General features: G+C 41.8%; 1 protein-coding gene across 1 annotated transcript in view; it reads right to left on the bottom strand.

Moving 5' to 3' along the window:
- The window catches only part of Rap1gds1 (Rap1 GTPase-GDP dissociation stimulator 1), a 148,847-nt gene that overhangs the window by 42,332 nt on the left and 79,637 nt on the right, over positions 1-26,878 (bottom strand). The window contains exon 5 of the mRNA XM_032897252.1: positions 4,890-5,036. Within this exon, the coding sequence (XP_032753143.1) occupies positions 4,890-5,036 (147 nt within the window). The remainder of the gene's footprint in view (positions 1-4,889; positions 5,037-26,878) is intronic.

Below are 26,878 nucleotides of genomic sequence, written 5' to 3'. Positions count from 1 at the left end.
TAATTGTTAATTATGATAATGACCCACAGATTTTCTACCAGCAATTCTCACCAAAATATTTTCTCAGTTCTGGTTCCCTCTTCTAAATGACTCTAGCTGGACTCCGGCTGATAAAACCTAACAGGCACACTCTAAGATCACTCCAGTTCACTGCTCTACACCATTGGGCTGTAACAGATATTACACATAACCACTTCTACACACACAATACTTGGATTACGACAAGAATGGTAAATGTCTTCTTTTAAAAACATAGAGTAACTGTGGCTATTATGATTAAAGTTATTTAAAACAGAAGAAATTCTTTGTGCATGGTATTTTCTTTTAATTAATAATTTTCCATACAATATATTTCATTTCCCCAAACTCCTCCCAGATCCCCCACCTCCCTACCCACCCAACTTTGTGTTCTTTTTCTCTCAAAATGAAAGCTAAACGAAACCTACAGAAGCACAAGTAGTAGCTAAAATTTCACGTGTAATGATCTGTGCATTTTTAAGTGTGTGTGTGAGTGTGTGTGTGAACCCACTGTGCAGCATGGGGTGAGAGGGCATTTTTAGGAGTTGGTTCTCTCTTGGCACCTTTTGGAATCCAGAGATCAAGTCAGGTCGTCAGGCCTGCTAGCACATACCTCCCTACCCACTGAGCATTCTAGTCGGCCCGGCAACAATCTTTAAATCTGAGACAGAAAATACTTCAGTCAAAATGATTTAAGGACTAAGTTTAATACTTAAATTCAGGACAAACCCTTTAATAAAGTACCCAAGGAATAAAGTTATCTATATCATAAGACGGCCCCCCTTCAACCAATGGTACTACTACGGATTAGAGAATGCTAGTGCTAGTGTTTACTGAAGGCATATAGTCAAATACATGGCTGCTGTCTGTATACCTAAGGTCACATGAAAAAGCCAATGACTGTCTATCTTTATTTTATAGCACAGCTTATGTTTATGAAATTCAGTTTTATTGCTTATCACCATTTAGAACTGTGCTTTAAAGTTGTAACAATCTTTTCCTTCTATTTGTGTTTTTCTAGCACAAGTGTATTAAGAAAAATATTAAGCCAGTCATGGTGGCGCGCACCATTAATCATAGTACCAGGGAGGAAGAAGCAGTGGATCTCTATGAGTTTGAGGGCAGTATGGTCCATATAGAAAGTTCTGGGCCATTTAGGGCTACACAGTGAGACCCTGTATCAAAACTAACCAACTAACCAACTGAAAAATATTAACCCTTTAAGCAGAGTTTCTATTAGTTATTGATTGAACATGCCACTTGTAACTGACAGTGGTGACCATGAACTGACAGGTTCCCACACAAGGTGTTATCCTGATCTGTAAGTGATTTGCTTAAGGATAAATGTTTGTGGTTTCCAGGTACACATGTACAGACTCACTAAGTCTGTGGATAACATGGGAATGCCACTTGTTTTCAGTGTCCTTCCCTGCTCTATCTGATAGGGAATAACTACTAACACAAGAATAAAGAATTTACAGTGTTTCTAATTTACAGAATGAAGGGCTGCTTTTGGACAGTTTTCTTCCCACTACTGGCTTTATTAATAAAAACTTTAGGTAATAATAAAGTATCTAGTACCTGGATACTATAAATCAAAGGAACTATGGAATGGATGATGGTATGGAAGTGACATGGGTTCAGGAGGACCTAGCAGAACTTGATGTTTTGGTTTCTGCCCAGGCCAGTGAGGTGCAGCATGTCTCTTGGGATGCTGGGCATGAGAAGCAGTAGGCCACAGTCCTCCACCAGCACTGTGCTCATGGTTTAAGTAAGTGGAACTCTGAGGTGCTGGACATGATCTTCAGTGGATTAAATGGATCAAGTGTGATGCCCATGTATGCTGCTGTCAGGTCTATGATGGACTGACTGGAATACACTCCACGGCCAGTCAGACAGCACCCGTGTAACAGCGGAACACTGAGCTAGAATATTTAGTGCTCTCAAGCCGCAGCATTTTACCAAGTGTCAACAAACCGGGAAAAAAATCGTCAAAAATGATGTAAAATATCTAGGATTAACGATCTGAGTCCCTCATTTAAAACTCGAGCTGTAGCCAGGTAATAGAAGGCTACATTTCCCCAAGATGAATGGCAATTCCTTTACAGGCTTTTCTATCAAATCAATTTGATAGAAATCAGTTGGAATGTTTGCCACATTAAAAAGTGAGCACGATTTTTTAAATTATTAAGTGACTTTTAGTAACTAAACGTATCCCTGTCACACGTAAATATGGCTTTATAATTATTCCTCTAATATTTCTGGCTCTGCAGGATACTTTTTACAACCCAGACGCTTTACTATAAGAAATCCTAACTGCTTCATCGCTGGGTAAAAACATATAGGAATAGGTCACAGCTTAAAGGCAGAGGCCTAAGCCAGTGTAATAGTAAACTGCTAACCTCCAGTCATGTATAGTTCTATCAAGCAAAACAGAAATGCTTCTACCGAACTGCTTTGTTCCTTATTCACTGAACTTATGTCCTGCTATACTGACAGCTTCCTGACACGGACACGAGTATTTGAATGAACATACTGCATAGTGTCAATGCATTCTAGGATACATAATGAATACATAATTCAAAAAAGCCGCTTTCATGAGGGCACCCAGTTTAAGAGTTTTCTGTGATCAGTTTCCATACTTTCTCATCTGAAAATTAAAAAAAAAAATAACTGAAAACTTCTTTACTATGGATAAAGCTTAAATAATTGTGTTCAAAGTAATAGTTCATTTTTTTTTCCTTCTCCACAACAGAAGGGAGGCATTTGGCATAGGGGTATGAACTAAGATTCAAAGGTAAACACATCTAAAAGGAACCCTCCCATCAGGTGATGAGTTTCTTGGGTCTCAGTGAGTCATCTGGGGGCTGGGTACACAGAGTCAATCCTAAGTGGTCTCAGGTCAGTAAAGAAGTCCCAGTAGTTAAGTCTTTAAACGGAATTGTAGGTAAAACGGTAACTGGTAGCACAAAACCGAAGGTGCTCGATAGTGGCAGGAAGGATGGATCTGCACTTGAGTTAAAGCGCTGGCCACGAGAATCACGTGAAAGGGCGCTCAGGACGCGGGAAGGACAGAGGACGAAGAGTGACCTTTGCCATGTCTCTTTAACAAAATAACTTTGTTTATCTACTACGTTTTGAAAAAGGCACAGTGTATGTGCAATCTGACCCCAGTGTACCCGGTCCCACACTGTGATGCTCTGCTATAGGCCGCATCATGTTTTGAAGGATCCTTCAGCCATTTTGTCTGTGTCTTGAGAAAGGATCAGAGGTTGACACCAGGATGTCTTCCTCAATTGCTCTCCACTGTACCTTTTGAGACAGGGTCCCTCACTAAACCAGGAGCACCACCCCCCTTCTAGCTAGATGGACTGGCTGGCCAATGAGCCTCTAAGCTGTCTTTTTGTATCAAGGTAACACTGGGGACCTAAACTCAGTCACCATGCTTGGCAATATTAGCTACCAGGGGAGACTTATTTACTTACTGTTTTATATTAGATATTTTCTTTATTTACATTTCAAATGTTATCCCCTTTCCAGGTTTCCCTTCCACAAACCCCCATCCCATCACCCATCTCCCTGCTTCTATGAGGGTGCTCCTCCTCCCAGCTCCCCCTCCTGCCTCCGTGCCCTGGCATCCCCTACACTGGGGCACCGAGCTTCATAGGAGCAAGGGCCTCTCCTCCCATTGATTACTTTCTTTTTTTTAAACACACATTTTAAAGCAGCTTCCTCAAAAGGCGAAAATTCCCAGTTTAGATGCATAAAACATCTATTACGTCCAAAGCCGCAGTTGCTTTTGTGGCATTTTGAAATGTTCTTCCACTTGGGATCTTTCTACTTTCTTGAGTGGATTCCCAAATGAAGTTAAGAAAAAAAGAGAAGAAACATGAACAGCTGTAATGTGATTTCTTAATGTAATTCAGACACCTGTATACTACAGCTAAAGTCCAGATAGAAAACAAAAACTTGGGTTTTTATCCAGATTCTGTTCTATTTCTATTTAGAATCCTTCAAAATGGATTCAGCAAAGGTAAAAGAAAGCAGAAATCACTGACCATATGAACCTACCATAAAACAAAACAAAACAAAAACAAAAACAAAAAACTCATTCAGTATAAAAAATTACTACATAGTCAATATACAACTGCAAACCTTAAAATACCACAAGAAACAAATCGCACAAGGACCTCTGTTACACGCCAAGAATGTTCTGGAACTGGAGCACTTATTCTACACAGATGATGATAAGTGAACCATGCTTAAGACACAAGAGCATTATGTAAACTTACTGCCATTACATGGACGGATGGTCCTATCATAGATAATCACAGGCTGTGTGAAAGTTTGTCGTTTGTTGCTAGGTCCTAAAAATGTCTTAAATGGAGAACAAATTATCTCAAAGACTAATTCTACAATGAACTATTTACACTTGCTTTGAACTTTGATATTCTAAAGCTCAATTTGACTGAAGAATATTTATTCTTCCAAATAAATATAGTAAATAAATACAGTAGCTTTATTTTTTTTTTAATCTAAAAACAATGTTTGTTTAAAATCACTCCTGGCATTTAAAGACATAAACGTGAGCCTACTTTAACATTGTTTCTTTTTAAAATGTTCACAGCAAAAAAGCTTAAACTATACCATATACTTGATTTTCGCCTTCAGGTGTTATCATGGTCAACCTTCACAGCCTAGTTCCAGTTCTGTACCTCAGACCGCTGTGTAATTTTCCAGCACTGTAAGGTGAATTCTTAGTTCTGTGTGCCCCTGGGGAGTTTGCTCGGTTTTCGGATAACTGGTGTGTAGTACAGTGAAAGCCATTTATCGTTTCCCCACAGATAAAGCGAGTGTCCCGTTTTGTTTACCATTCTCATTGCTATAGTTCATCAGCATGCCACAAAAGACAGTCAACAGCTTCTCATTGGCGGGGTCTGCTCTACCGCACAGCGACCTTAAACGGTCAATTACAATCTGTGCACCACCTGCTTGGTCAACTGCACTTCTGCCCTCATCTGTAAAACAAAGAGTTAAATTAAAAATAAAATAAAAAGGAAATGTACCTTGCAATTTCAAATACAAAACACAACACCGTTTGCTATTATCGATTTAATGAACTGAAAATAAACCCAAGCAGGGTGACTACTAAATAAATGTCTTGTTGAGAACTCAAACAGAAGGAAAAGAAAACAAACATGAACATGGGAGTGGGATGGGGTAAGGAGACGACCTTTTTTTAGGAGGAAAACAAAGAATATCTTCACTGTACAAATGGGAGCTTAAAGAGTTTGAGTGTTTTATGGTGAGAAAATTTACCCTCCCTGATTCCTTAATGAAATTGTTTTTTGTTTTTTTTTGTTTTTTGTTTTTTTAAAAAAAAGAAGCGGGAACAAAATGGTATTCTCTTCTGAATGGATAGGGTTCCTAAGAGAACCCAGGGCCTCACACATACTAGGCAAGTGCTCTATCACTGAGCCACGCCCACGGCCTCCTAAGTAGTATTGTTTAGTGAAAGTGTTTGTTCTTTAACTCAGAAAGCAATAAATATATCTTTCTATGATCAAGGTCAATTCTTTGAAAAGTAGATGGGACACAGTATAATTCCAGTTACAATCTGTAATGACTAAGCACTGGTCCTAGAGTCTAGCAGTGTTTTCTATGATCCACAAACACATTCCTCTCACTCTTGATGCGTGCTTTATTTTTCCTTATCCCCTCTATGCATCTCTATATTTCCACTTCTACGTGGTGGGGAAGTGATGGTCAGGCAGACCTGTAAACCTCCAATGCATAAGAGAAATGCCATCTGGCTGCTGGAACGGTGTGCAAACAGCTTTATACAGTACTTTCCAACCTCTGAACGCAGGAATAGAAAGTTAAAAGGATGTGAGCCTTTTACAATCTGACCTCTTCATGTCAAAAGACAGTCAATAGACAGGTGCTGTCCAGCAGAATCATGGCGGTCCTATATACAAGCTGTGTGTGTAATATGGATTTATAAGAACCACCTTAAAGAGTATAAGACGAGGAATACGTGTTAATATAATTTCATTCAACCAAATGTCTAATATATTATCATCCTAACTGGTAGTCAATGTTATTAGAAAATATTTACATTTTTCATGATAGATTTTCAAAATACACGTGTATTTTGCCCTAGAAATAACCCTCAGTTCAAACCTGCCATGTTTCAGTAGCTCAAGTGCCAACCTGGTGGCTGACGGCAGAAGGGACAGCCTAGCTAAGGGACCTCACAGGAGGGTCAGAAGGGATAGCCTAGCTAAGGGACCTCACAGAAGGGTCAGAAGGGACAGCCTAGCTAAGGGACCTCACAGAAGGGTCAGAAGGGACAGCCTAGCTAAGGGACCTCACAGAAGGGTCAATACAAGAAGCACACCTTACAGAGGAACAGTGTCATGACATTGCTAAATGAAAGACTTTCTCTACTAATAGAAGTACTGGGATAAGGCCATATATTTATACACGATGCTCTAATCACTTGACTATATGAAACTTAAAACATTTCTTTTGGTATAGACATATACACACATATAATATGCTAGTTTCTTAAAAAAAATGAAGGAAACAGGTTAAAATGAAACTCATTTTTAAATTTCATACCATGTTCTAACAGTTATACTGTTACAGACATGCACAACAGTGCTGAACAGTTATGGATACAGAAAACTCTATGCCGACAGGGCAGAGGAACTAGCTGAGAATGTTGTGTTCTTAGAAATTTAAGCTTCAGGGCTAGGGAGATTGGACTCATCATGAACGTTGAGGCCTGGATTTAGATCCCCCCAGCACCCACGTCAACATCAGGGAGGCATAGCAGCCCACCTGTAATTCCAGCACTCAGAAGGTAGGGACAGGGGATTCCCCAGGACAAATGGCTACATACACTAGGCATATAGGTCAGCTCTGGGTCCAAGTGAGAGCCTTCCTCAATGAATAAGGTAGAGAAGAACAATAGGGGAAGGTTCCCAATATCTACCTCAAGCCTCCCCATGAACACATTATGTAGTTACTTGCAGTCACTCACACACATACACAGATACAAATATACACACACCCCTTTACTTTCCAGCCAAGTATAGTCTACCCTTATAACCCATCACTTAGGAAGCTGAGGCAGAAGGACTCCAAATTCTAGCCAGCCTGCTTGCCAGAGCATGACCCTGTCTTCAAACAAAAAGGAAATAAAATTTCCAGTAACAGCAACAACAACAAAGTAAGAACTACTCAATATGTATATGGATAGTATTTTAGAAAACAACTTATAGTTAATAATCTAAATATTTACTATATGGATACATAGTATATCCAACCAAGAGTTTATAAAACTCAAGTAGAATTCGACTTCAGTTGCTGAGCAGAGGTAAGCTTTCCAAGCACAAATTGTGAATGCTTAAGCCTTAGAAGAAATCTTTTAAGAAACAGAGCAGCCTTATTTATAATAGCCAGAAGCTGGAAAGAACCTAGATGTCCATCAACAGAGGGATGGATACAGAAAATGGGGTACATTTATACAACGGGGTACTACTCAGCTATCAAAAACAATGACTACATGAAATTCTGAGGCAAATTGATGGAGCTAGAAAATTTCATCCTGAGTGAGGTAACCCAGTCACAAAAGAACACACATGGTATGCACTCACAAGTGGATATTAGCCCCAAACCTCAAATTACACAAGATACAATCCACAGACCACATGAAGCTCAAGAAGAAGGAAGACCAAAATGTGGATGCTTCATTCCTTCTTAGAAGGGAGAACAAAATATTCACGGGTGGAAATACAGAGAGAAAGAGTGGAGCAGGGACTGAAGAAAAGCTCATCCAGAGACTGCCCCACCTGGGGTCCATCCCATATGCTGCCACCAAACCCAGTCACTATTTTAATGCCAAGAAGTGCTTGCTGACAGGAGCCTGATATGGTTGTCTCCTGAGAGGCTTTGCCAGAGCCCTACTGATAGAGATGAGGATGCTTGCAGCCAACCATGGGACTGAACAAGGGGATCCCAATGGAGGAGTTAGAGAAAAGACTGAAGGAGCTGAAGGGGTTTGCAACCCCATAGGAAGAACAACAATATCAAACAATCAACCTCCCCCTTCCCCCCGGGCTCCCAGGGACTAAACCACCAACCAATGAGTACACAATGGAGGAACCCATGACTCCAGCCACATATGTGGCAGAGGATGGCATTGTCCAGCATCAATGGGAGGAAAAACTCTTGGCCCTGTGAAGGGTTGTTCCCAAAGTAGGGGAATGCCAGGGCACTGAGCTTGGAGAGGGTGGGTGGGAGTGGGAGCATCCTCATAGAAGGAGGGACAGGGGGTACAGGAGAGGGGGAAAGGGGATAACATTTGATATGTAAATACTTAAAATATTCAAGAAAAGTAAAATTATTTTTAAAAAAGATAAAAAAAAGAAAGAAATCTAGTTTCCTCCCTAGTTCCCTAGTACACGAAGCTATGTTGAACCCATTTAATTAATTTTGAGACAGGGTCCCACTCTGTATCTGAGAGTGCGGTGGTGCTCACTCTATAACCAACTTTGGCCCTGAAACTCTATCAATGCTCCACCAGCTACCCAGGTGCTGGTATCACATGTGAGTCACCATGGCCGACCGTAGTTAAGCAGGCTCCCCATCAACAGAGCTCATCAATGATAAAGAAAAATTCACCCAACAGCTCCTTTAGGCTGAGCATTCTGGCCTTTCCTTACGGATCATCCCCATGCCTTTTTGACTCTCTACACCACTCAGAAACACTCTCTACCAGAGAATGAATCCCGGTGGTCACACTAGGCTGGGACTGGGGCAGGCAACCATCTTCCACTCCAGTCTCTCCAGACTGAATTGTGCTTCAGCCTGATAAACGTCCCGGATACAAGGAACATACCTCAGCATAATAAAGGCAATTAACTTCAAGTCCACAGCATCCTAAATGCAGAGAGCCTCAAAGATGTGCCACTAAGTCAGGAACGAGACAGGGGTGCCCACTCTCTCCACACCTAGTCAATCTTGTTCTTAAAGTCTTTGAGCAAAAAGACAACTGGAGATCAAGGACGATATAAATTAGAAGAAATCAAAGTATCTTTACTTGTAGAAAATAAAATTTTATACCTAAATGACCCTAACAACTCCATTAGGAAACTCTGACAGCTGATAAACACTTTCAGCAATATAGCAGAATAGAAAATAAACGCAAAAATCAGTACCCTTCCTATATACAAATGACAAACACACTAATTAGGGAAACAGTACCTTTCAAAAGAGCCTCAAACACTCTCTCTCTCTCTCTCTCTCTCTCTCTCTCTCTCTCTCTCTCTCTCTGTCTCTCTCACATACACACACACACTACATACACACTACATACATATTATACAAGTAAAAGACTTCTATAATGAAAAAATTTAAGACACTGAATAAAGAAATTGAAAACACCAGAAGATGAAGACACTGAATTATACTACAAGAAATACCTGAAATCCTCAACAAAATTCCAACAAAATTTTTCACAGAAATTAAAAACAAGTCAACTTCATATGGAACCACAGAAAAACCCAGGATAGCTAAAATAATAAATAAATTAATAAAATAATAAAATAGCTGGATAATAAAAGAACTGTTGCAGGCACTGCCACCCCTAATCCCTACAAAGCCATGGTAATCAAAACAGCATGGTATTCACCTAAGAAAGTTGATCAATGGAATCAAACTGAAAATGCAGACATAATTCCACACATCTATGGATCCTGATTTTTGACAAAGAAACCAAAACTACAAACTCAAGAAGTGGCCACACCTTTAACAGACAGTGCTGGTCAGAGGAGAGGGCTGCATGCAGATGCACAAAAAGAGATCCATGCTCATCACCCTGCACAGAACTCAACTCCGAATGGTGCAAGGACCTCAGCACAAGACCAGTGTCCTGAATCTAGTGGAAAAGACGGTAGAAAACAGGCTTGAACTCAAGTCTTTCTGATCAGGACACCAACAGTTAATAAGTGGAAACTCATGAAGCTAAAAAGCTTCTGTAAACAGCACGGTCATTGGGCAAAGCCACAGCCTACAGAACGGGAAAAGGTTTTCAACAGCTATGTATCTGATAGAGGGTTAGAATCAAGAATATACAAAGAACCAACAAACAATTCCACTCCAAAAAACCCTGAACATCAAGAAAACAACTTAAAAATGGAGTACCAAACCAAGATTTAAAATTGGGGTACAGAAAGAGTTTTCAAAAAATCAAACACAAATGTCTGAAAAACACTTAAATTTTCAAAATCCATGGCTATCATGGAAACGTAAACTAAATCCACTTTGAGATCTCATCCTACACAGTGAGAACAGCCAAGATCAATAAAACAAATGACAGCACATGCTAGCAAGGATGACAAGAAAGGGGAATATTTACTCACTGCTGATGGGAGTGCAAACCTGTACAGCCACTATAGAAATCAGTGTGAAGGTTCCACAAACCTCACAATAGATCTACCAAACGATCTTGGGCACAAACCCAAAGGCCCCTGCATCTTACTACAGAGGCACATGCTCATCCACATTTATTTCTGGCATTTACACAATGGAGTATTACTCAGCCATTTAAAAAATGAGATTCACAGATAAACAGATGATAAAAATAATCATCCTGAGTGAGATAAGCCAGACCTTCCCCCCGCAAACCCCCCCAAAGCAAATACTGCATGTTTTCTCTAATATGTGGGCATTAAGTCTCAAGCTTCCTATGTGCGTACTTCAATCTGCATAACCAGAGGTCAGGTACTGAGAAATGGACTATGGAGTAGGAGAGGCTCTCCCAAGGATGAGGAAACAGAATATAGGTTTGTAGAAAGAAAGGGGGAAACCAGAATTGTGGGATTAAAAGGGTGGGGTGAGAGCAGGTTAGAGGAGGGAATATTAACACTGAAGGCCTCACAGAAAACATGGAAGTCTATTAGAACTGCTTATGATGGTCTCCTGTTCTTGCTTCTGCTTCCTCTTGCTCCCTCTCTTGTCCCTCTGTCCCTCCTCTCTCCATTCCCCTCCTTCTTCTCTCCACGTGCGCATGGCTGGCCTCTACTCCTCTCCTCTTCTATTTATCTATCTCTTTCCCTGCCCTACTACCCTCTTAACTCCTCTCCCCTGAATAAACTCTATTCTAGACTAAAAAAAATGCTTATGATAAAATATATACATATATGAAGGTTGTAAGTGGACTCACAACCTAATAGGGAAAGACAATGCCCTGACTGGACATCTTATGCTCCAGTACTAGGGATGGGTCACATTTAGTTAAGTTGTTGGCCAAAGGGCTCTCGTGGGACACCCCACACATCACAGGGCATTGCTAAGATTACTGTTTGCTCTCCACAACCTGATGGTTTCTGAAGGCAACATTTCCTTATGTCTCCGAACATGAAGAAGTCAAGCTGGTGTCTAACTACCTAGACTCTCCACCCCCTACTGACTAGCATTCACGGTGCCAGTCATTCAAGGAACTCTTGACATTGTGGAAGGAGAAAGGTAACTGTCACACCACCCAGCTACAACTCCTGCCACCTATAAGAGCCGCCTCTCTGCAGGATACACTGGTGCAGCAGTGGCACAGACATTATGCCATTAACCAAACAATTTTGTCCAGGACTTAAGGCCCACTCCATGAGACAGAACCCACATCTGACACTGCTACAGTGGCCAGGAACTCGGACTAGATGGATCATGCACCTACAGGAACCCCAGTACTACAGTTCTGCTAAAGGAGCATGGCAATACCATGACTGCTAATAACCTAATGATGCACCCACAGCCAAGCCTTGCTCAACCCTTACCACAGAAGCGTCGTGAAGCTGCTAAGGATGATCTAACAGAAACCAAAGCTAGACACATGCGAAGTGAAGAGACTTTGAAGCACTCAGTCTTAAATGGGATATCTTTATCTTCCTCCACATCCCCATGCTCAAAGATCTATGTAGAAGAAGAGGTGGGAAGAGTTAAGAGCCAGGAACAGTGTGTACCACCAAGGAAACAGTGTTTTCAGACATAACAGGACTGGTGCCCAGAAGAACACACACACACAGAGACTGTGCAGCACACACGGGACCTGCGAAGACTCAAGTTAGATGAAGTCCCATCCTTAACCGAGAAGACTTTGCAACTGATACCTTTTGGTGAATGGAAAATCGGTTTGCTCCAAAGGAGTGTCACTGGGAGTATCGACCGCGGCCCAGCATAGGACCCATGCCCAAGAATAGTTGGTCAAGACAAAATAAATTCCATATTTTTAATGGATCTTATTTCATTTCAATATAATATTTTTGTGTTGTGTATGTCTGTATATATAAATGTAATTTACAATGTAATTCATCATAATTATGAGACGTACAGCCATTGGAGGAACCCACCAACACCTGCAAACCTTACCTCATTCTTTAATGATAATACATCATAGAATATAGTTTCCAGCTCCCAAATGATAATTTTTTCCTACTAACTCCATCTAAGAGCAAAATGTGAAGGTACTGCCCTTCCAATACCTTTCTGTGACCAAAGGGAAGAAACAATAAAACTTAAATGTCACAGTTATGTCTCACAGATGTTGGTAAAAACTAGCGAGTTGGTGGTTTATTTTCAAGTATGTTATACAGCAAGTATAAGAGACTGAGGATGTTTCCTTTCTGTCCATCAATTATAAAATGCTGCTATCTCTCATGAGCACAGTCATGTGGTGTGTGGCTTTCCATGTTTCGCTCATTTCACATTGTATATATATTGCCTCACAATTTTCATGACTGGTAAGTATCCTTGTGGCTAAAATACGGACCTACTGTCTATGTGTACTGCACAAAGAATTAAATATTGCACTATACCTGCTCTGGGCTACACACTGCATTGCAGACCATGGCTAATGCTTTAATGACATCAGGCAATAGTCCTTGACTTCATGTTATTTGTCTCAGCCAGTTACTAAACCGAACATTTGAACTATGTGGGGCTGTTTTTACTATGCCAGTTAAACAGATGAGAGCTAGAGGCATGGAATTTGAAAACTTAATAAGCTTATAATTAGTAAACATCATAACTGATACTATAAAATGCATGATGGAAAATTCTAAGTCTGTGAGAGAAATAAACAGTAAAGAGCCATTCAGTCTAAAAAACATTCTCCTAAACATTGTTTAAACTTAAAAATAAAATTACTGTGAAAAATGTATGTATAAGGTGATCCTTGATCCAGCTGTTTCATTGGCGATGAAGTTTTAGCTAGTAAAAAGCACTTGTGCATGGGTCTTTAGGCGTTTGCCACATGAGGTTAATTTTGGAGTCGTGCACCTTGCTTTTCAAGAGGACCCCTCACTGGGTGCCAATGCTAACCCTATTAGACTCGTCTGGTGTATGTTAGTTTCCTATAGCCATAATAAAAGACCATGAACAAGGAAACTTATAGAAAGGAGGGTTCATCTGAGATCCCACTTCCAGAGGGAAAGGACTCCATCTCCATCACAACAGGTGAGTGCTGCAGCAGGCAGGCATGGTGACTCCAGTGCCTAAGAACTTTCTGTTGCCTCTGGAGAAGTAGGGTAGGGCACATAGCTTTTGAAGCCTCAAAACTTGGCCCTAGCAACAGATTTCCTCCAGCAAGGCCACACCTCCTAACCTCCTGCACCTATCCCAACAACTCCCCCAACTGGGACTACGCATTCAAATGTCCAAGACTGTGGAAACATCTCGTGATGTCCCATGTCCACCTCCCTCATGCTGGGATTAAAAGCCAATACTGCTGGACCAACAGCCTCATGCCCATTTCCTTAGGTTTCCCAGAGACATGTCACCCCAAAGTCAGCAGGAAGTAAAGATCTCAAAGACCCCATTCCTGCCTCATCAGCACCTCTGTCTAGATTTTCCTCTTTTTAATGACGACAAAAAGGAGGAATGTTATTAGCATTCCTACTAGGATCCAACAGCTGGGTATGGCTGACTCACTATAAACAAGGCTGCTTGCCCCCTCCTCACTCTCTAATCTCTCTTACTCTCTGCCTTTTCTCCTTTTCTCCCTCTTCCTGTTCACATGTTCTCAGCCAGCCTCCCCCCCACCCCTACACACCCCACCTTTCTCTGTCTCTACTCCCTTCCCAATTCCCCTTCCCATGCCTTAAAAAAACCCCTCTATTCCATCCTATATCCATCATATGGCTGGTACCTCAGGGAGAAGGGATGCCTCAGTATGGTCCCACAGAGCCACCTCTCCCACCTCACCATGCCTGGCTCTACCAAAACATATCCTGGTCTCTTTTCTTGTTTACAGAACACAACAAATACCCCCGATTTACATAGGTGCTGGGGACTGAACTCCCGTCCTTATGCTTGTGTGATGATCGTTTTACTAAGACTATTTCCCCAGCTGCAAAGAGTTTCTTTCACACATTCAGTGTCTTGTGTTTCCAAGTGCACTGCCGTATTCACCGAGTTTTAAACAAAACCATCTGCACATAAGGTCTGCAGGGGGCGACCCTAGCTCTGTACAAGTGTGAGAGCCACAGAGCACAGAATGGCAGACAGATACTTTCAAAGTTGCTGACTGCCAGAAGGATCGAGTCACTGAGAAACTTAGAGGCAAGCACCTCTGATTCTGGAGAGTTTTCAGAGCTAAGGACACAGCAACTGGCAGATTAAGAAGCAGTAATTCATAGTCTTTGCTTTCATTTTAACTCATATTCAGCTTAAAGAAGTTATCAGGATTAAATGCCACCAAGTGGAGTTTGGGAAGTCTGAGGTCTAGTTCCATGTTCTCCTGAGTAGCTTTCTGAAGACGCATTTTCCCTTCCCATTTAACTTAGAGAAGAGGACAGGCACTGGGCTCCTCACTGACTTTGAGTAGCCAAGGCCGTGCTTTAACTGGCGATCCTTTTGTGTCAGCAGTCTCAGTCCCGGGGTTATAGGCATGTGCCACCACACACAGTGGGGACTATAACACAGATTCAATGTTCAGCATCAATTGAGCAGATATTTTAAAAGATTAATTTCTGAAGAGTTATCTGGTCCCCCTTTCAAGAAATCAACTTAGGACAATCCAGTATTAAGTCATCCAACAGCGGGTCTAAATGCACATCACCCACAGAGCTGACTGACACATTACTTCACATATAATTAGTTCAGGGCTTAAACGGGCAAAACACAGTAACAAGTCTTTAATATGAACATTCAGGTGGGTGCAGTGCGAGGTATACACAGTCCAGGGTGTAGAGGGTAGGGCTATGCAAGCCACAACATGAACAGTTCGTTCTTCACAGAGAAAACAGAAGACACGAGGAAAAAATATTCGTGACTGATTTTAGAAGCAATTTCCACCCAATTTAACTATTTCTGGTTCACTTACAGCTAACAGTAAATAAAAAACAAGTGGGAGGTTTACTTCAAGCAGACCCTAAGACATTTCAGTTGAGGAAAACTGGAGCTGTGCTGTGCTGTCATCAAGTAAGGTCTCTGAAGAACAGAATGAAAATACTGGAACCCCATTGCTATTCCTCATTGTTAGAAGGGGCATTTTTTTCCTTTGTTAAAACTCAAAATGATAAGAATTTCAGTAAGAATTTAATGCTAGAAATATTATTACCAAGGTAATCACCTCGAGTAACTAAAAAAACACAGCCCCCCCCCCCCGTGCTGATGGGCTTGCCTTCACACAGTATTTCAGCCTCTGTCAGGATGCTGGTCTGGGGAGGGGAGCAGGAGGGGGATACACTGAGCTGCTATGAGCTACAGGGCTTCATGCTTCTTTCTTCCCCTGCTGTGTCTACTTCCATGATGGAAGTAGAGAGAGAACCTAATGCATGCTGTCTGTATGCGTCTGCCGATAGGAAGCATACCCTCAAGTTTTGCTTCGTTTAGCTTTTAAATCACCGATCATTATATCTCAAATTCTATTTATTTCTTTACAGTAATTTTTGTCTAGACACAGTCACGGTAAATTAGGAATTCTTTTCTCAAGGAAGGAAGGGAGATGACTTTTTATGCAATGCCAGGAGAAACAAACAGAACGCCTGTTATCAACCTAAGCCCTAGCTTACTCAGTAGTTTGGCCTGTTTACTACAGGAGAGCAGCAAGAACAGGGAGAAATTCCCTTATGACACAGTACAGCACCAATTGTTCCTGGCTGCAGGGAAAGTAGGAACCCTGGGGAAAGTCCTCCAGCAGATGCATTCTAAGACCCAGGAGAGAAGAGTGCACCACCAGGAGGGCTTGGTTTATGTAAGAGAACAACAAAACAAGCCCAGCTCAACTCTTGGGTATATCTGACTTGACCTGTATTCCACACTAACAACCCAATGTAAAAGAAAATGGCCTCATTTCCAGAGATTAAATGGCTTTCACCATTTCTATCTACACCAAAGCACTCAGCAGCTTCAAGAAGGTGGGAGGAATAAAGAATGGCTCAGATGATCAGAAAGCAGCTAGGAAGCTGGTAGGTTTCAAGTTTAAGCCTTTCACTTCGAAGACATGGCTCATCAGATCAGACCTAAAACAGCAGCAAGCTCCCCATGCTGCCTGCAGGAGCCTGCTCGAAGTAGGAGAACCTTCAGCAAATATTTAAAGAAAGGTTGGTTAAAGATGCACCATACACACTAGGCAATGGAAGCTAGTACGTCTACACTGCCAGACCTAGCAGACATCAAAACAGGAATTAGCATCACAGTTAAAGAGCAATATAATACAATATGAGAGTAATCCAAAACACACAGGCATCTAAAAAACAAAAACCTATAAAGCTTAAAAATGTATACGATGAAAATGAACAGAACTCAGGAGAAACGGCTATTTCCGCAACTACAGAATGGGTGCTGACTGCCGGGCCTTGTTTTCAAGATACTGGACACAAACAAGAATGCTGAAAGGCTTTGCTTCCAGAGTTCCTACTCTAGTGAGATAGACAAAGGCGTTAATAATTATTCACATTATGTCATAGAAGCATAGAATATACATCTTTTCTGGAGGGATGAATGGAAGAAACAGTGTTAAAACTTTATAGGGATAAAAGGTTTTTATAATACCAGTATAGTTACCTAACATCCTTAAGTAACAAATCCACGATCATCTGTAGATGTGCATATAGTTAAAATGTTTCTTCCAGCTCATCTATAATCTAAGTTAAATAATATTTAATAGGAGCAACTCTCCTTCTCTGAGACACTGATGCCAATGCGAGCCAAACAGTTTAACCGCGGTGTCTCAGAAAACTATGACAAATTGGTAGTGATTCTCTTTCACTAATCAAGGATTTTGTGCAACTCCTTTATTTCATATATTAAATTATACATGGTGAATATGGATATAAAGAATTCAATGTTATTATGGTAGGGGGGAAGTGTGTGGAAAATGTTTAAGCACAGTTAAGTGTTCAAAGCGTGAGGAAGTACAAATGCAGAAATGTGTCACCTAAGGGGGTCAGAAAACACCCCTGGACACCTTTCTTCTCAAAAGGACAGTAGAGCCTGAGTGTAAAAAAGTGTATGCACATGTAGACTTTGGCTAGAGACAATACACACAAGAAAACTCATAAGGATTTAAAGTGTGCAACGGATAAGCCTCGAGATTTGTAACCAATCAAGAAATCACCTCGGTGGTCACGATACTGACTAATTTCATCATAACCAACTGGCTGCTCCTGTTTGTTTGAGGGCTATCTCTCCTTTGGTTTCTGGTTTCGGGAATCACTGTTTTCTGTTGCCACAGACTGTCTTTTTACAGAAATGGATTCTTCCACCATAGGCGCTGTTAGATCTGGCTTCTTATCCTGTGCCTGAGGACTGCACAATTCATCCGTGTCTCCCTGTTAGTCCACTTCCTGTTGCTGTAACAGACTATCTGAGAGTGGACAATTTAGAGTGATAAGAGGTTGCTCTTGCTCAGGATTCTGAACTTATTAAAGCGTGGTGACTGCATCTACTCAGCACCTTGTGAGGGCGTTTCCTAGACGACGGGAAGGAGAGAACAAGCATGAAAGGAGAGAAGGGAAAGGAGAGGAGATGCTCTCCCAGCCGGCTCCTGGAATAACTCTCCGCGCACTTATCCACAGGCGTAGTAGATGCTTCCTGGGCATTAGAACACTCGAAGAAGAAAACAAGAAGGTCCCAGGGACTGCGACAAGGATCACACGCTCCTGTGTGAAGTAAACACATCCGAATTCTCTCAAGCTTCACTGATTCATTCCCAGACTATACAAATTACAAAAGGGCAGCAGCCCTACTACACTGTAAATATATACATCTCATATCAATTTTAAAACAGCCCCGGTGTATAAATTATGACTTTAAAATTCAGGTCTAGAAAAAATAAAGGTTGAGAAATAAGATAATGATAAAGGAACTATTTTACAACTCAGAAATAGTCAACCGGACCACTTTGGAAGGGCGATGCAACTGGACCCACTCCAAAATTCACTACTTCTTTTAAGCCAGGATTGACTGTCAACCAATTTTAACATCAAAAGCAAGTTTTTTGAAAAAAAATACCGACCCCCATTAACTTGTGAACTCATGAAATACATACCAATCAGAAAATAAATCATCGCCGTTCTTTTCCTTTTCACAAAGAATTACATAATGTTGGATCTAAGTAAGATGAAATTATAGTGATGTTTCTTTTTCCCCTCTCCTTTTAGTGAAAGATCTTTTCCCCCTCACAACATAATATATCTTCGTTATTGTTTCCCGTCCTTCTACTTCTTCCTGTATCAGCCCAAACGTCCCACCCATTCAGAGCAACTCCTTTTCTGACTCTCATTAGAAACGAACAGGCCTATAAGGGATAGTGGTAAAGTGAAACACAATATAACGATATAAAATACAGGATCAAACTAAACTAACACATCGGAATGGACAAAGCAAACAAACAGAAGAAGAGGAACCCCAGAGAAGGCAGATGGCCAGAGACCTACCCGTTCACCTTTGTGGAAATCCTATGGAGACGCTAACTACACCAGAGCCATAATGCATACCACAGAGGCCCTGTGCACACGGCCTCTATGTCCGTGAGTTCAAACAAACTCTGAGCACCTTGACTTGGAGGGCACTGTTTACTTGGTGTCTCCCACTCTCTGTGGCTCTTACAGTTCTTCCTCTTCTGTTTCTGCAGGGTTTGCTGAGCCCCATAGGAGGGATTTGATGGAGACATGCCGTATAGGATTGAATGTTCCAAGTTCTCCCAGTCTCTGCACAATGTCTGGCTGTGGGTTTCTATATTTGTTCCCATGTGCTGGGGGAATGATGGGTTCTCCAGTGATGGCTGAGCAAGAAACTGATCTGCAATTAGAGCGGGATGCCCTTAGGAGTCTTTTTTTTTTTTTTTCTGTGTCTTTTGTTTGTAGAGCAGTCATATTAAGGTCTACCCTAGGTCCCTGTGCTATCAGTCTCAAGGTCTTACAGTGAAGCAGTGTGGCATCTGGGAACGGTGTGGCATCACACGAAAGAACGGTCTCAAGTCAAGCTAGGTGTTGGCTGCTTCCACAGGCTCTGCACCGCCATTGCATTAGCACATTTCCCAGGCAGCACACAATCGGAGGGGAAATGGTTTGTGGCAGGAAAGATGCCTGACTGCCTCTTTCAATACCCTACACAGTACCTTCCTGAACCAAAAGTGCTGGAATAGAGGGTGGAGACGGTGGGAAGCAGCCTGGCTTCTCTTGTTCAATGTGATGTGTATGAGCTGTCAGGCATGGGACTCTGTGGTCAGTCTGTAGAGTCACGTGCAGTCTTGACAATGCTCTGGGTGGACTCTCATGCGACTCCTTCAGCCAGCACCTCAGATATACTTCACAGGGTGACAGAGAGATGTCCAGTTGGGGCTGTGTCCCCTCTATTATTTGAATGTCCATCATTTATATCACTTTATTTATGTATATATTTTAGGAAGCTTCTGACTATTGGGCTTCCATCCAGCCCCCCAAACAGCCCATAGTTTTAGCTATCTTTCCCATATCCCTCCATTGCCCCCTCTACTCTTCCACTCCCACTCCTCCCAAACTAGCCGCTTCCATCTAGAACAATCTATTCTACTTCCCTTTCCTAATGAGAAATATCTTTCGCCTTTAGCACCTTACTGTACAGCTAATGTCTGTGGTTTGTGGGCTGCAGCGTGGTTATCATTGATTGAACAGATAACACCCCCATGTAAGTGAATACATACCACATTTTCTTCCTGGGTTAGGATTATCTCACTCTGGATGATTTTTCCCCCCTACATCTGTCCATTTATCTGCAAATTTCATGATGCTATTTAAAAAAATGGGTAAGTAATACTCTCATTTTCTTTATCCATTTTTGGTCTGAGGATCATCTAGGCTGTTATGAATAGAGCAACAACGAACATGGTTGAACAAGTATCTCTGTGGTAGGATGAAGCATCCTTCAGGCACATGACAAAGAGCGGTAGAGCTGGATCTTAGGAAAGATCAGTTCAACTCTTTCCAGGGAACTGCTTCGCTGATTTCCAAAGTTGTACAAGTTCTCAGTCCCTCCAGTAATGGGTGTGGTCCTTTACTCCTTACCCACAAGCACAAGCTATCCGTTCTTTCATTGATCTTGGCCATTCTAACATGAAAAATGAAATCTCAAATATTTCTTTGTGTTTCCTCTACTGCTAATTATCTATTTAGATCTATACCCCACTGTTAATTGGCTTTTATTTACATCTAGACTCTTCAGTTCTTTATACAGCTTAGATATTAGCCCTCTAGAAAATGTGTAGTTGATGAAAAACTTTTCCCCATCTGTAGGATGCTGCTCTGTCCTAAAGACAGTGTCTTTAGCCACTCAGAAGCTTTCCAGTTTCATGAGGTCACCACTTATTCTAGTGACTGTGCCAATGGTGTTCTGTTCACAAAGTTTATTCCTGTGCAACGAGTTCAAGGCCATCCTCTACTTTCTCGTCTGTCAGGAGGCTCAGTGTATCTGATTTTATGTTAAGGTCTTTGATCTACTTAGACTTGAGTTTTGTACACGGTGAAAAGAAAGAATCTATTTGCATTCTTCTACATGCAGACATCCAATGTGACCAGCACCACTGGTCTTTCCAATGTGTATTTCTGAATTCTTTATAGAAAATCAGGTATATACTGGTGTTGTGGATTTATGTCTGGATGTTCAAGTTGATTCAATATGTCTGTTTATGCACCAATACTATGCTGTTTTCATTATTGTAACTCTGGAATAACTTGAATTTGGGGATGGTGACATCTCTAGTAGTTCTTTTATCAAGCAGTATTTTTTTTTTTTTTTTGTCTGTTTCCACACAGAGGTGCAAATTGTGAAGGTGCAAGATCTGTGAAGAAATGTGTTGGAATTCTAATAGGATTGCACTGAATCTGTGGCTTTTGGCAGGATGGCCATTTTTATTATATTAATCCTACCAATGCATGAGCATGCGAGATCTTTGATCTTTTGATGAGCTTCAAATTTTTCAGTGTCTTAACAATTTTATTGATAAGTCTTTTACTTGCTTTCTTTGTTACCCCACAATATACTATTTGATGCTATTATTGTTAAAGGTGTTGTTTCCCTAATTTCTTTTGCAGTCCATTTGTCATCTGTATACAGGAGGGCAACTGATTTCTGTGAGTTAATTTTATATCCAGCTACTTTGCTGAGAGAATTTATCAGTTGTAGGAGTCCCCCAGTAGGATTTTTAGGGTCATTTATGTTCTATTATAGCACCTGCAAATTGCTACTTGACATCTTCCTTTCCATATGTATCCCCTTGATCTCCTTTAGTTGTCTTATTGCTCTAGCTTAGACTTCAAGTACTATATTTCTATACAGAGAAGAGTGGACAACTTTGTCTTGGTCCTGATTTTAGTGGAACTGCTTTGAGTTTCTCTACCTTTAACTTGATGTTGACTACAGGCTTGGTGTAAACTGCCTTTATTATATTGAGGTACGCTTCCTGTATCTGTAATCTCACCAAGACTTTTATCATGAAAGGTGTTTGATTTTATCCAAAGCATGGTTTGCATCCGATGAGAGGATGTGTGTTTTGTCTTTCAGCTTGTTTATATGGTGGATTACTTATTGATTTTCATATATTGAACCATTCCTGTATCTTTGGGATGAAGGCAATTTGATGATATTGGATGATCTTTTCAATGTGCTTTTCTTTTCTGTTTGCAAATATTTTATTGAGTACCTTTGACTCTGTGTTGTTATGTTAACACTCCTCCAAGACTAAACCATTCCCATCCTTTAGGGGAGCTTAAGCAGGGAGGTAAACTACTAACAATTAGCCTCAGGAAGTTCCTGAAACAAACCAGAATCAGTAGGCCAGTCCCTGACAGAGTATACAATAACACCTGTCCCTCTCAGAAGTAAAGCTGAGTTTAAAGAAGACTGAGGGAGAAGGGCTGCAGGGACTCTGAGAGCAGACCACCTGCTTAGAAGCAGCAGAGACCAGCTGAGCCACCCTGCAGAAGTGTAGGCCAGCTGAGGCACTCGAAAAAGCTTGGAATACCCAAGATACAATTCATAGACCACATGAAGCTCAAGAAGAAGAAAGACCAAAGTGTAGATGCTTCAGTACTTCTTAGAAGGGGGAACAAAATACTCACAGGAGGAAATACAGAAAGTGTAGAGCAGAGATGGAAGGAAAGGTCATCCAGAGACTGCTGTACATGGATCCATCCCACATGCAGTCACCAAGCCCAGTCACTATTGGGGAGGCCAACAGGTACATGCTGACAGGAGCTTGATATAGCTGTCTCCTGAGAGGCTCTGCCAGAGCCTGACAAATACAGAGTTGGAGGCTCAAAGCTAACCACTGGAATGAGCACAGGGACCCCAATGGAGGAGTTAGGGGAAGGACTGAAGGAGCTGAAGGGGTTTGTAACCCCATAAAAAGAACAACAATATCAACCAACCAGACACCCGAGAGCTCCCAGGGACTAAACCTCCAACCAAAGAGCACACATAGAGAGATCATAGCTCCAGCTGCATATGTAGCAGAGGATGGCATTGTCTGGCATCAATGGAAGGAGAGGCCCTTGGTCCTATGATGGCTTAATGCCCCAGTGTAGGGGAATGCCAAGGTGGGGAGGCGGGAGGGAATGGGTGGGTGGGGGAGCACCCTCATGGAGGCAGGGGGTGGGGTAGGATGGGATGGGATGTTTCTGGAGGGGAAACTGGGAAAGAGGATAACATTTGAAATGTAAAAAAAAATTCAATAAAAGAAAAGAAAAAGAAAAAACAAATAAAGGCTACTTTGGAAAGGAAAAAAATGTACTCTTCAACCTGCTGGGCCGCCTGAAGGCTGTGTAGGTTTGCCAGCTTTTGTGTGCAGTCATCCATGCTGTATGTGTGTGAGTGTGTGTACACGCTGCATGAACACATGTGTGGACCTGGCTAATGCAGTTGTGTTTAACTCATTTCTCCTCTTGTAACTCCAAAAAGTCCTCATTGGTTCACCAAGTCGGACTTTGGTGGTATCAGAATTTTGGTCTCTTGTGGGCTGTCTCTCTGAGAAAAGCACAATGGTGCCTTTTATCTTCCCAGGAAAAGGTTCACAGAACAACATATGCTCACAAGGAAAATTAATCTGTAATTTTCTTCCATTGTTGGGTCTTTATGTGGTTTAGGTTAGGGTAACCAGGACCATGTGATACAAATCTGGCAGTGTTCCTCCTATTTTACTTTATGGAATAATTTCAGGAGTACTGGCATTAACTCTTCTTTGAAATTCTGTTAGAATTCTGCACTAAATCCATCTGGCTCTGGGCTTTTAGCAAACGACTGCTTCTTTTTCACTGGGGTTATAGGTCTGTTTAAATTGCTTCTTTGGTATTGATTTAACTGTGGTAAGTGGTGGGATATCAAGAGAATTATCGACTTCTTCTTCATTCTCCGGTTTGGTGGAGCACAGGTTTTTAAAGCATGTCCTTCTGTTCTCTTGCGTTCCTCACTGGCTCTCCTGTCCTATCCCTCTCATCAGTCCCTCTGCTAATGTGGATAAGGCTTTGCCAGTCTCACTGACTTTCCTCCAAGAAGCAGCTCTTGGTTTCACCAAGCTGCTGTGCTACTTTCTGTTCCTACGTTCTTGATTTCAGCCCCAAGGCTGACGACTTCTCGCTCTCTATTTCATTTGGGTTTGATCTCTTTTCGTTCTATAGCGTTCGGGCATTCTGCTGACGTACTAGTATGCGCTCTCGCTAATTCGTTTTATGCAGGCTCTTAGTGCTAACGTCTCTTACAACCACCTTCACTCTGTGCATGCTGTGTCTCAAAAGCCTTTTGTTTCTTAATTTCTGCCTTGACACATTTTCCAATCAGTAGCGGGCTGTTCAGTTTCCATTAGTTAGTAAGCGTCCTGTTGTTTGCTACTGTTAATATCTCGCTTTAATCTGTGGTGGTCAGACAGGATGCAGGACGTTAATTCAGTTTTCTTCTACCTCTTGAAAATTGCTGAACGTCTGAGTATGTAGTTAATTTTCAAAAAAGTTCCATGAAGCACCGGGAAGGTATATTCTTCTGTGTTTAGCTGAAACGTTCTGTAAGCATGTGTTAGCTCCCCTACTCTTCTGTTCAGGGGGCTTTCCTCTGAGATGCCAGTTTTGAGTCCCTCCATTTTCACTTCCAAACTTCCTTCATTTTGTGTTTTCTGTTTTCATTCTATTACTATCTCCAGGTCTTGAACAGTTTTACTCATTTCCCTCAACAGTCTGTTTTCATAAGAATTCTTTAAAGCATTTTTTTTCATTTCCTTTCTAAGGACCTCTTTCATATTCATAAGCCTATTTTGAGGTCTTTTATTAAGCTTCAGCTGTATAGTACAATGTTCAGGGCCTGCTCTGGTAGGGTTGTGGGCTCTAATTGAGACATATTGTCCTGGCTGTTAATGTGATTTTACCCTGGCATCCGGGTTTGGGAACACTGTAATTCTCGGTACTGTTATCTGGTCTTGTCTTTGTTGAGTAGGTGTTTTGTTCCTCCTTCTGTTGTGGTCTCTGGTTCTTGTGAGGAGGTGGTACCTGTGTGGTGCTGGGTAGGAAATTTGGGGGGGTCATCCTGATAAGCATGGCCACTGAGGGTTCTTGGGGAAGTGGATTTCTAGGTATTAGGTGGTGACACTTAGGAACAGGGATGGGCTAGCAGGATTGGGCCAAAGGGATCCACAGAAGGAAGCAGGGTGCTCCATCTGAATCGGCTTAGTTCCCTGAAAAGGGGACAGAGAGCCAAGAAGGTCACAGTGGAAAGTCTGCTACAGAGCTGGGGACTCGCCCGGGGAACTGGATGTTGAGGCATGAAGAAGGAAGTGGTGAGATCTGCAGTTGTGCTACCTGCCTCCCTGGTGGAGTAGCTCCCAAGAAATGCCTGCTGGTTTGTTAGCTAGAATAAAGCAAAGCGTGAGGCAAGGGAGTAGGGAGGGAAAGAGCTAAGTGATTCAGGGGCAATGGGGGTTACAGGGCTGTGGGTGGAGAGGCCATAGCAAGTGGTGTACTGCAGTGTTGGGGATGAGCCTGGGGGACCGGGTCTGGAGGAGGTGAGGGAGAGGTGAAGAGCCTCATTAGTCTGTCTGTTCCCCTCAGCCAAGTGGACTCCGTGTTTCCAGGGAGGGCGGGAAGTTAGGAGGGGAAGATCTGTGCGACCCACAGATGACCGGGTGAGGAGGGGGTGAGGGTGAGGGTAGATGCTGCAGAGGGAGGACTTGGAGGAGGTAAAGACCTGCAGTTTGCCTACCCGCTTCCCGGCTCCAGTGGCCAGAGAGTTTCTAGGGCATGGCTGCTGGCATTGGGGCAGGGATGAAGCAGTGAGAGAAGGAGGGATGTTTGAGGGGAGATTTATATGATCCACTGCAGACGGGTGGTGGTGAAGCGGCCACAGCAAGGTCACCTGCTGCTGTCTCAGGAGGGAGGAGCTGGGGAGAGTATGTCCAGTTAGCCCACCGGCTTCCCACACCGATGTGTTTCATGACAGATCCACATCAAATATTCCTGGCTTCTGACCGGCACATTAATAAGACTTTGCTGTTTTCAGCTCAACTTCATTTTACTTTAAATATAAAGAAAAACAATTTTAAGAAATAAAATGAACAAAGCTCACTTTGCCCGTGTCAATAAATTGTGACAAACTGGAAAGGGTATCCAGTTCAAGTATAAGAAGGGTACTCCGTAGAAAGCATTCAGTTAAGACTGCTCGAGACGGAAGGGTTTATTTAGAAAAACTAGTTAAGATGTACAAATGCCTTCAGCCTGACTCTTCCTTCTAGAAAAGGAAGAAAATACCCAGGGCAATTAGTAGGCTGAAGTAATTTCAGTTTTTATCATCCATGCTTTTGGGGCAGAAGAAATAACATACAACCAAAGTTATCTGTTTAAGAACTTGAAGGATATACCTTTTCCTACTGTACTAATAGCAGCAAAACTGTTTTACCTGGATTACTTTTTCACTAAAATATTGACCAAATCACAACATCCTTTAGTCTCAATAAACCAAGTGGCGTTTACACACTCTTCTATGCTGACAGACATGTCAAGGACACAGGGTCGAACAAAGCTAAGCACGCCCGTGCACATATTTTTAAAGGGAAGTTTTGTTTTGTTTTAAATATAAGGTTTTCCTTCCTCATCCGATTTCATTCATCTTCATTCAGGTCATAGTAGTTATTTTTGTAATTTACAACAGATTGAGCAAAATGCTCATTTAAGATTTTAGAAATTTCACTTTTAGAATTTTAGAAAAGTTCTCAGGACATGTATATTCCTGTCTTTTTACCTGGAGATGAAACTGTTCAGGTAGAGGCATCAGCATGTTTATTTAATGTCAGAGTATGTATGTATCTGTAGTAACTTCCAAAACTGCAGCAATTACAGAG

This window comes from Rattus rattus, chromosome 3, assembly GCF_011064425.1.
Source record: "Rattus rattus isolate New Zealand chromosome 3, Rrattus_CSIRO_v1, whole genome shotgun sequence".
In the NCBI taxonomy this organism is placed as follows: domain Eukaryota; kingdom Metazoa; phylum Chordata; class Mammalia; order Rodentia; family Muridae; genus Rattus; species Rattus rattus.
The sequence above is the reverse complement of the archived record's forward strand: the minus strand, read 5'-3'. Positions and strand labels throughout refer to the sequence as shown.